The sequence below is a fragment of the Parambassis ranga genome, chromosome 21 (assembly GCF_900634625.1).
Source record: "Parambassis ranga chromosome 21, fParRan2.1, whole genome shotgun sequence".
Taxonomy (NCBI): Eukaryota; Metazoa; Chordata; class Actinopteri; family Ambassidae; genus Parambassis; species Parambassis ranga.
The window spans coordinates 3,493,448-3,504,361 of record NC_041041.1 but is presented as its reverse complement, the minus strand read 5'-3'; the positions used below and the strand labels follow the sequence as shown (position 1 = coordinate 3,504,361).

Here is a 10,914-nt window from a genome sequence, read left to right as displayed (position 1 = left end):
CAGGAAGTTACATGTCGCAAGCGATGAATATGACTGCAGAATAATTTTCCACAGAACTTCTCTTTCAGGTCACAGCCCTATGACAACCTTCCTGATAGATGCACAAATGCTATTTTTAGATTTGGGTTGGTTACTATATGGTTTGTATTAGCAGCAAGCAACAAAAAAGATTATTATTATATAGCCATATCAGTGGTTAAATACAAATTCGCTTAAGGTTGGAGTCATTGGTCACATGACATGGAAATTGAAAAATACTGACATACAACATTAGCAGCAAACATGTTAAGATAAGTTAGGGTAAACATGGGGATGAAACCATTCTGGGGCTGTAATGCTCTTCACTTCAAAAATCAACAAAGTGTAGACTTTATTCACATCATCCCAAACGTCTGCACACAGCTGTATCCCCATAATGATATAGCAATAAAGACAGGAAATTACACCAAGATCTTTAGGTCCTGCTACCCAACACCTCTGTTCTGTTCATATTAGAAATAACAAAATAAAATGCATTTGACTCATCAGTCATACATTACACTACTTTTTGTATTTACGGTTATTCAGTAGCCATCTTTTCACAGATCCAGCTCATATTGGATTTACAACTGTGGTCATTCCAGTTTTGCGAAGCCTTCCATTGAAGAGATCTATCCATGATGTATACACAGTCCTCTTCGCCCCACTTTGGATCTCCACGACCATTATCAGGCTGGTTTTTCGACCAGTATCTATGATTTAAGTGAACAAGTTGATTTCCACACACAAATAAAAGAAACATTTGATCCACTGAGGTTAGACAGTAACTTGTATGTTTACAATGTTAATAATATTAATTTAGCAACAAAAATTAAACAACAAATATTATTTAAAATAATATATTACGCAACAGTGGAGTCTGGGAAAGTCCCATCTATCCATTTCCAGGTGCCCTCATGTTCTCTGTCATTCAAACCAATCCATGATGACTGGATGATGGTCGCAGTGAGAAACTCCTGTTCAGAATGAAGAAAAAAGTGCAATGAACAGAGATCAATTTAAAGGCAATCGCTTTAAAATGGTGTTAGCACAAGATCAGACATTTTAGACTATAACCCAGTCATTATGACACATAAGACTTGATCCATGGTCACCTCATATACATACAGAAATAGAGCAGGTCTGTATGATCCTGTCTGCATTTTCATTTTTATCATAACTGTGCCACAATAAATGAAAGTCAAATGTGTGTGATCTTAAAGAAAGGGATGACTAAGAAGTTCATGACCTAAAGTGCTCATTTCAGGAACTCTGTTACGTCAATCTTCACGCCCCCTCCTACACTTACACACTTAAGTCTAGTTATCATGGACTATCTTAAAATGACAGAGTTCCTTTTTCATCCTGCGGAAGAGGCAGGAGTCTGATAGTGCCAATTCAGGTTAATAGTGATGGACCCACATTCCTGCGTGGCTGCCCTCTCCACTGCGGACTTGTGTGCTTTTCAGTGCCGTCACTTGAATTTAACCATGCAACATACTGAAACAATGGCACATGTTAATATACCTGCTCTTCATAGCTGTCTACGACCACCAAGTCTGCTTCTTTTTCTCTGCAGTCCTGACTGGCTATTTCCCAGGAAGCAGAGCCAGCAGAGAAGAGATAGCAGTCCGATCTGAAGAGCTGCCATCGTGCAGGACAAGTTTTCACTGCAAAATACATTTTAAGAAAACATCAAAGCTCAAACAAGGCCAAAAAAGCCCACCCAGGAATAGTCATCACCAGCAAAATGTTCTTTGTAGGATGGTAATTAGTGAATCTTTACATGTGGAAAGACTCACTCAGGTTGCATGCATGTTGAAGCTTTTCCAACTCTTCACTCAGTACTGTAACTCTGGCATTCAGCCGGTGTCTCTCTTCACTGGCCAGGACACACTCTGTCAGGTTATCTTTGGTGGCAGACACATCTGCAGGTGAAGTCACATATCACTGTCATTTTGCTGTGAGCTACCGTGTGTGGTCTTAATGTCTTCAAAACGTTCAGTACGTCAGGCTTTATGCATTCACATTTTCTTAGACTTACAGTAGAAACCAAGAGTGGCGATCCCAGCCAGCAGGAAGACACTCACCAACCCCAAACAGAGAATAGCACTTAAAAGGAATTTTCTTGGGCCTGAAGAGGGAAACGTATACAATAATGACAAACGATGACACACATGTCTTTGACCTTACTATAAAGTTATTCCTACCTGTGCGGTTTGAGAAGCGAGTTCGGATTGCAGGTGCAGCATTCATGTAAATGTGTTCCATTGCTCCTAAGGATGCAGCTAGGCAGCATAGACCGCAGTACACCTAGCTTGCGAAACTACTGCTGGTTTTAAGGTGTCTTAGGAGGAAGTCACATGTTTCGAAACGAGGAATATACGTTGCATCAGCCACTAATATCTTTTCCTTCTAAGATTTTGATTTATTTTGCACTGTGCTGCTGAACTAGAGTTCTGATACAAACGTGTAATAAAATTTTAGTTTCAGATTCTTTTTTTTTTAAGTCTGATCTGGTAAGTGTAGTGACTCACATGCAGGCACACACACAAACTAAGGCGCAGTTAATTTAATATAGAAAAGACTTATAATGGCACTGCACTGACACACACTACAACTAAATCAAATAAATGTTTAACAAACAGCATATGTGTGAGATTTTTCTTGGTACTCCTGAAATCACAGGCTGGGTATGTGGATCACATAAAGTAAAAATCATAATAAAAGAGTATAAAGTATAATCTGCAGTTTGTAGAGTTTCGCTATTTATGTGTTTATCAGTACTTTAGTCAATTTATAGTTAAACATTATAGACACTTATGAATTAAATACTCAGAAAAAGCAGGAAAATATACAAGTTTTTTGTTGAAAAAGAGAAGTTAAAAAAAGGTCATCGATAACAAGAGATTAGGCAACATAAAGTTCAAACTATATATTTCCTGTGTGAAGTGAGATGACTGGTGATTGCCACTCACTAATCATATTAGCATCTCTTTGACTTCCTGGTGAACCATGCTTCCAAAATGAAATCAACACACCCCCCACACAACACCAGACCCTTTACATGTATGCATGTATGCATAAAAATCCACAACACAACAGTGGATGGCAGATAAGCATTACCACCATGCAGCATTTTCGAGGTCTGGAAATGGTACGGTCCAACTTTAGGGGTGTCTGACTATGAGAAATTCCCTAATCACCGGGTACATTTCGGGTACATTTCATGCATGCAGGCAATTTGCACTTTAAGACTAGAGAATTTATCATTTAAAAAAAACCTTACATTATTAAAAATGTATAGAATTTAGTTTTTTTTATTTATAAAACACATCGTCTCCCTTCTGCAAGGTCTTAAACACCTGCTAATACAGTGCATGAAACATCTGAAGCCAGAAACTGTTTTAAAGTGTCAAGAAATGAAGAAGAAATAAACTAAATGCAGAACAGAAACCAAACTCTGTGAATGGAAGGTGGGAAAAATGGCCGCTTGCTGTGCTGCATCTTTACCAAAAATGAGGACCCACCATCACTTAGTTAGTCACAAGGCTGCATGTAATGAGGTGGCTCTGTCCGGTTGACTGGGAGCCTATTCAGACCCCCAGATGACAAAGATCCCAGACACTAGGACGCACGCTGCAATATTATGATTCAGTATCGTATGTAATATAACATATGTTTATGCATGGAAGTGGCATTAAAAGGCCGTCACATTTTGTTTGTGTAAAATTAAAACATCAATTTGAACAGCTTAATACTGAAGCCCAATAACAAAGTGTATTTATATATGGCATTAGTCCCAGTTCCCATCTCTCTCTATCAAGAAAAAACAGAAAACAGTTGACAAGTCACAAACAAATGTATTTTCATAATTACTTACTTTCTGAAAGTTGCAAAACGTAGCACAGGAAGAAAGAGTTTTCATTCAGGCATTTGTGAAACATCACCCGTAGGTACATGTCTGTACTGCAGCATATAATAATAATACTAATAATTGTAAAGCTGGAAAAACTGTAAAACATTTGTGTGATCTTCAAACAAAGTCACAGACGTTCACAAACCCATTTCAGCCAAGCTGTACAGGACAAATCATTCCAAGAAGTGTAAACATCAGTTCTAATATGAGCACAGTCCTCTTCACCCCACTCTGAATTTCCACCTCCATTATTAGGCTGACTCTGCCAGTACCTGCAGTCAGAAGCATCACACTGTTGATTCGATCAACTAATTAGTCTAGAAACATGTATGCAAAACTGTAAATAAAATATACAACATATTACCAAAAGTATTCACTCACCTGCCTTGAGTCAGATATAAACTTAAGTGCCATCCCATTCCTAACCCATAGGGTTCAATATGATGTCGGTCCACCTTTTGCAGCCATTACAGCTTCAACTCTTCTGAGAAGGCTGTCCACAAAGTTGAGGAGTGTGTTCATAGAAATTTTTAGGGATGTCCCGATCAGGTTTTTTTGCCTTTGAGTCCGAGTCCGAGTCATTTGATTTTGAGTATCTGCCGATACCGAGTCCCGATCCGATACTTTCAAGATTCTCCATAAGATCAATAAACTTTAATTTCTAAAGAACATTTAACACTGGAAAGGCCCCAATCATCAACTTTATTATCATTATTGTTATTATTATTGATATTAATGTTAATGTTGATATTATTATTATGAGTAGTGGTAGGCCTATTACCATGGCTTATCTGAGCATAGTCAATGGAGTTAAGTCAAACCAACTAGCACGTCATGAGCAACAGAGCCAAACAACACGCACTCTCTGGGAGTGGGCTCACCTGTGTGCACATCTGCTTTGTGCAAACGCGTTTGCATGTGTGTATGCGCATCAGGCCACTGCAGACAGCTGCAGTGAATTTTACAAACGCCACCATGTAGACAGAAACACATAGAAACTGACAGCAGAGATGGAACAAGAGGACTGGGCAAGAGGACTAGAATGGGTGGCGCTGCAGCGAGTGCCGCCAGTGAGAAGGCAGAGAACTTCACTCGTACAACGCGGACTCTCTCAGATAGCACGTTGTGTACATGAGCATGTTTAGTGTCGTGGCGACTTGTGGCAAAGTGTTGAAACGGTGTTGAGCAGCTTCACAGCTCTCTGTGTTGCTGTAACGTCCAAGCCCTGCAGCGCTGTGACGCACCGTGGGTGGCGACGCAGACAGCGAGCTGACCGTGGTCTGCTCAGAACATCCCGTAAACGTTACACAATGAGTTAAAAAATAAGAACTACCTGTTGATTTTACACATTTTAAGACCATTTTTTTTGGGCCATATAAAGTCCGACGGCCTTTATACGCTACGACGCACCGGAGTGACGCCTTTTGTCATCCAGTCTCTTTGGCAGCGAGAGGGAGAGAGAGAGAGAGAGAGAGAGGAAAACAAACCAGCATGCAAATGTAATTTATCGCGGCTGAAAAACTTAAATTATCGTGCAATTAATTGATTTATTGTTTATCACGACAGGCCTAGTCATACCCCTACACTACAGGACACAGAGCCACCCTGCACAGAAGGCGTTAACTTTGAGAGCCCTAATAAATATATATCCGAGTCCTGATCGGGAGGTAACATCCGATTCCGATCGAGTCTAAAATCACGTATTCGGGCCCGATTTCCGATCACGTGATCGGATCGGGACATCCCTAGAAATTTTTGACCATTCTTCCAAAAGCGCATTGGTGAGGTCACACACTGATGTTGGTTGAGAAGGCCTGGCTTTCAGTCTCCGCTCCAATTCATCCCAAAGGTGTTCTATCGGGTTCAGGTCAGGACTCTGTGCAGGCCAGTCAAGTTCATCCACACCAGACTCTGTCATCCATGTCTTTATGGACCTTGCCTTGTGCACTGGTGCACAGTCTTGTTGGAAGAGGAAGGGACCCACTCCAAACTGTTCCCACAAGGTTGGGAGCATGGAATTGTCCAAAATGCTTTGGTATCCTGAGGCATTCAAAGTTCCTTTCACTGGAACTAAGGGGCCAAGTCCAATTCCTGAAAAACAACCCCACACCATAATTCCTCCTCCACCAAATTTCACAGTCGGCACAATGCAGTCCGAAATGTATCGTTCCCCTGGCAACCTCCAAAGCCAGACTCGTCCATCAGATTGCCAGATGGAAAAGCATGATTCATCACTCCAGAGAACGCGTCTCCACTGCTCTAGAGTCCAGTGGCGACGTGCTTTACACCACTGCATCTGACACTTTGCATTGCACTTGGTAATGTTTGGCTTGGATGCGGCTGCTCGGCCATGGAAACCCATTCCATGAAGCTCTCTGCGTACTGTACTTGGGCTAATCTGAAGGTCACATGAAGTTTGGAGCTCTGTAGCAATTGACTGTGAAGACAGTTGGTGACCTCTGCACTATGCGCTTCAGCATCCGTGACCCCTCTCCACGAGTTTACGTGGCTTACCACTTCGTGGCTGAGTTGCTGTTGTTCCCAAACTCTTCCATTTTGTTATGATAGAGCTGCCAGTTGACTGTGGAATATTTAGGAGCAAGGAAATTTCACAACTGGATTTGTTGCACAGGAGGCATCCTATGACAGTTCCACGCTGGAATTCACTGAGCTCCTGAGAACGGCCCATTCTTTCACAAATGTTTGTAAAAACAGTCTGCATGCCTAAGTGCTTGATTTTACACACCTGTGGCCAAGTGATTAGGACACCTGATTCTGATCATTTGGTTGGGGGAGCAAATACTTTTGGTAATATAGTGTAACTCTGTGTTTATCACCACCAGATCAGCTCCTTGTACTCTGCAGTCCTCTCTACCTTCATCCCAGGAACCAGACTTAGAAGAGACTAGGTAACAGGTACAACCAAACCAGGTCCATCCTGAGGGACACGTTCTCTCTGGAAGACACATCAAATGAGAGACAATGTAAAATTATCTGCTAATTTGAGTCATGTAGGTAAAACTGATAAAGGTCATTCATACCTGCTGCACTGTACAGCATCTTGAATTTTTTATACTGTTCTGATCACTCTGCCTGCATGATACACATACAACCACAGAGAGCCTATAAAAATAGTTTATTCTGCATCTGTTGGTACCGCATTGATTCATCAGGCTATTGAAACACTAATTTTGGTTTAAAACAAAATCAGTCTTTAAAAACAGACTCACTCTGTTTGTACAGAGTCTGAAGTCTGGCCAGCGCTTCTTCTATCTTGGCTGTGAGGTTAGCATTCAGTCGGTCTCTCTCTTCAGTCATTGAGGAAAGTTTGTCATCACTGTCCTGGAGACGCTCAGTCAGGTTGTTTTTGATGGCAGAGAACTCTGCAGCTGCCTCATGGGCTGAGTGATGATCTGTGACATACAACACAAACCACAAATCTGACTGAAACCCACAAAGCCCAGACTAACACTATACATAAATGTGTGTGTGTGAGAACCATGATTCATCGGGTTATTGAAACTGTACAAGACTCACTCTGTTTGCACAGAGTCTGAAGTCTGTCCAGCTCTTCTATCTTGGCTGTGAGGTTAGCATTCAGTCGGTCTCTCTCTTCAGTCAGGTTGTTTTTGATGGCAGAGAACTCTGCAGCTGCCTCACGGGCTGAGTGATGATCTGTGACATACAACACAAAACACAAATCAACTTATACAGTCATATTTTTTGTATAAGAGATGTTTATAAAATGTTTGTAAAACCCTCCCTTCTGCAAGATCTTAAATACCTGCTAATACAGCGCATGAAACATCTGAACATCTGTATTTTTTTCTGACCAGTTAAGTCTTAAAGACTTTGAAAAATCAGACTCACAGAGGAACACAAGGGTGATGAGCCCAACCAGCAGGAATACACTCAGCAGCCCCAAACAAACAATGGTGGCTACAAAACATTGTCTCAGACCTGAACAGAGAAAATACAGAAATTAAACCAGTGTAGTAAACTGTGATAACAACAAACACATTTCTGCCACTTTATTCTCACCTGTGTGGTTTGTAGAAGGTTCTGGATGGACAGGTTTGACGTTAATGTAAATTTCTTCCATTGCTCAGATGGATGTAAGGTTTGAGGGACAGACTGCTGTGACATGTGAAACTGGTGGTGGACATCAGAGGAAGTCACATGTTCCATACGTGTTAAGTAGCTTTTACAGAACAGTAATGTAAATCACAGTAGTTTTTTTACAGCTATACTGTAACTTCACAGCTACAAAGCCCAGAACAACTATCCACACAGGGAACCATAAAATGAAAGAGCTTTATTGCAGCTTTCAGTGGTATAAGTTACTTGTGTGTGCAGCAAAGCTTCACAAAGAAAAACGGTTTCGATCCATCATGAATAGGATCAGACGGATTAAAGTTCTATTCTCAGATATGTGACATCCTCCATTTTCCTCTGAAAGTAAATGTTACCCACTGCCTCAGCACGTCCTCTGTCACTGACCCCTGACCCCTTTCCTCTGCGTTGTGTTGTGTGGGGGGGGGAGGACACCAGACGCGGGAGTCATGATTGTGACCGGACGACGGGTTCCAACTTTTTTTATTCATACACACCGCCTTCAAGGTAGAACAGCGACACTGCAGTTACACTCAGGCCATTACAAAACAATAACAATATATCAAAAATAAATATGAAAGATGAAGCATAAACATAAAATCATATCTGCTCAGATCATTTACATAGACAGCCTACTAGCAACATGCTGAAGGCCGCACCCTAATCCAGCTGCCAACAATTAAACAAACATTACCGGCATCACATTCTATTCAGACACGCCAGACAACATCACAATATACTTACTCACCAGGATACAACACAGTAATGGTCAATGGGTGGTTTCAGCATGCTTTATGAAACAACAAAAATCACTGGACCACACAACCCATCTTACTTCCAACACAGAACAGCGACACTGACAGTAAGCAGGAGGGGTGGGCGAATCGATCTAAATATCGACAGTATCGATACCAAGGATTAGTCGATACTAGCGTGGTAAGATCGATATTTCTGTGGAAGTTTCTCTTCTATACTTTCAGCAACTTTACTCGCGGTGCAGACAGCGCTCCTCTCTCACTCTGCTCAGTGCGCAGGCGCACTCCGCCCCTCCCCCACCTTCTCCACGCTGCCTGAGCAGACGGAGCTCCTGATTGGCTGTACAGCTATAGCGTCTTTCAGATGGCAGAGAGGAAGAGGAGCGCAGTTTGGAGTTATTTCACAGCGACAGACGTAGAAAAAGAAACTGCTACTTGTGAGGTGTACAGGAAAGCGACATGCCTCCCATGTGGAAACACAACTAAGTTACACAAACAAAGCAGCAGAGCCCAAAGACCTCGAGCTGCAGAGTAAACAGAGGGAGGAGGAAGAGGCAGATCCCCAAACATGAACCAGACAGAGGTCACTGACAGAGGCTTTACTGCAAAACACTCATGAATATCCAGGCAGATGATTTAAAGAAGTGAAAGTTCACACTGAGTAATCTGCAGCATTGATTAATGGTGTCTTTCTGAGTGCAGTGATGAGACATGCAACTTAAGCAGAATGACAGAAACATCATCATATCATCAGCTGAAATAAATGCTGTTTTACTCAAATTCCAAAATATATCTAATAATATAATTATCTAAGTTTATATAATGACGTGTATTTCAGTATGGTTAGTGTAATTATTATTAACTGTTGAAGGATCTTTATTCTTCATATTTAGGCTACATGCAGATAAGTGTTAGACTTTTATCAAATTATCTTCATTATGTTATTTCACCTACATGATTCACACAGAGCCATGGCTGTCACAAGGAGCATCGCTCACATGATTGTGAAGTTATAATTTCAAACTTTGTTTGCAGCTTGATTTACTTCATAAATGTTTCTTGTGTATTATTATTCTGCTAATCACAATCAACTAATTAAAGGCAAAAAAGAAGGCAAAAACAGAATTATTCTATGATCATGAAATTTCAAAGTAAATGTATCAGTATCGGTATTGGTATCGACGATACTGCCCTGTATTTACTTTGTATCAGATCGATACTGAAATTTTTCAGTATCGCCCTTGCAACTCTTAAGTCTTGGTTAATTAATACCCGCTTGCCACCTAGTGGTCAAACTAAATACCTGCATTAAATACATTTTATTACATTTGCTAGAAAGCATTAGCTACATTATGGCCTCCATTGATTTTCCTAACCACTTCAGTGGTGCCTAATAGTGAGAAGACCCCCCCCCCCCACACACACACACACAGGAGAAATACCACATATGAAAGCAGCCATTTTACCCTTTGAGACAATTTAAGTTGACAAAAAATCTCATTAACTGAATATTGAACTATAATCACATTAACTGTGAATCAAGTAAATCATTTAAAAAAGAAAGAACAGAAAACAGTTGACAAGTCACAAACAAATGTATTTTCATAATTACTTATTTTCTGAAAGTTGCAAAAAGTAGCACAGGAAGAAAGAGTTTTCATTCAGGCATTTGTGAAACATCACCCGTAGGTGCATGTCTGTACTGCAGCATATAGTAATAATAATAATAATTGTAAAACTGTAAAACATTTGTGTGATCTTCAAACAGAGTCACGACGTTCACAGACCCATTTCAGCCAAGCTGTACAGGACAAATCATTCCAAGAAGTGTAAACATCAGTTCTAATATGAGCACAGTCCTCTTCACCCCACTCTGGATTTCCACCTCCATTATTAGGCTGACCCTGCCAGTACCTGCAGTCAGAATGATCACACTGTTGATTTGATCAACAATTTAAACTCGACACATGTATGCAAATCTGTAATGATAAAATCTGTAAATAAGATATAACTCTTCATCTGTTTTCAGCTCTAAACAGCTAAAAAAACACTCTTAATGGTCAAATAAGGGACTTTGTGGATGCACCAAATCTATGTCAATAAAAAGTG

General features: G+C 40.7%; 2 protein-coding genes across 5 annotated transcripts; both read right to left on the bottom strand.

The window, feature by feature from the left end:
* Positions 1 to 559: 559 nt before the first annotated feature.
* On the bottom strand, positions 560 to 2,323 carry LOC114426827 (CD209 antigen-like protein E). The gene is made up of 6 exons (XM_028394473.1): positions 2,229 to 2,323; positions 2,063 to 2,152; positions 1,821 to 1,946; positions 1,546 to 1,688; positions 886 to 995; positions 560 to 731 (listed from the first exon to the last, which is right to left on the bottom strand). The coding sequence occupies exons 1-6, from the start codon at positions 2,287 to 2,289 to the stop codon at positions 560 to 562; spliced, it is 702 nt and encodes a 233-aa protein (XP_028250274.1). The 5' UTR covers positions 2,290 to 2,323.
* Positions 2,324 to 3,861: 1,538 nt separating this feature from the next.
* LOC114426417 (oxidized low-density lipoprotein receptor 1-like) lies at positions 3,862 to 9,054 on the bottom strand. Of its 4 annotated transcripts, none has more exons than XM_028393810.1 (8): positions 8,799 to 9,054; positions 8,411 to 8,550; positions 7,979 to 8,089; positions 7,808 to 7,897; positions 7,475 to 7,612; positions 7,168 to 7,350; positions 6,775 to 6,893; positions 3,862 to 4,209 (listed from the first exon to the last, which is right to left on the bottom strand). In XM_028393810.1, exons 3-8 carry the CDS (start codon positions 8,037 to 8,039, stop codon positions 4,189 to 4,191), a joined length of 612 nt encoding a protein of 203 aa, XP_028249611.1. In that variant the 5' UTR covers positions 8,040 to 8,089; positions 8,411 to 8,550; positions 8,799 to 9,054; the 3' UTR covers positions 3,862 to 4,188. The 4 variants fall into 4 exon arrangements, with proteins under 4 accessions (XP_028249611.1, XP_028249612.1, XP_028249609.1 ...); XM_028393811.1 differs by lacking the exon at positions 3,862 to 4,209 and adding an exon at positions 6,979 to 7,030 and having other exon boundaries at positions 5,576 to 6,893; XM_028393808.1 differs by lacking the exon at positions 3,862 to 4,209 and having other exon boundaries at positions 5,576 to 6,893.
* Positions 9,055 to 10,914: the final 1,860 nt, after the last annotated feature.

Coding starts and splice junctions, on each gene's coding strand:
- LOC114426827 (XM_028394473.1), bottom strand. CDS start 2,289: ATGGAACACATTTACATGAATGCTGCACCTGCAATCCGAACTCGCTTC. Junction 1,947..2,062: donor CGCCACTCTTGGTTTCTACT/GTAAGTCTAAGA, acceptor CTTCACCTGCAG/ATGTGTCTGCCACCAAAGAT. Junction 1,689..1,820: donor TCAACATGCATGCAACCTGA/GTGAGTCTTTCC, acceptor TGTATTTTGCAG/TGAAAACTTGTCCTGCACGA.
- LOC114426417 (XM_028393809.1), bottom strand. CDS start 8,039: ATGGAAGAAATTTACATTAACGTCAAACCTGTCCATCCAGAACCTTCT. Junction 7,898..7,978: donor ACCTTCTACAAACCACACAG/GTGAGAATAAAG, acceptor TTCTCTGTTCAG/GTCTGAGACAATGTTTTGTA. Junction 7,351..7,474: donor TCAGACTCTGTGCAAACAGA/GTGAGTCTTGTA, acceptor TGTATGTCACAG/ATCATCACTCAGCCCATGAG.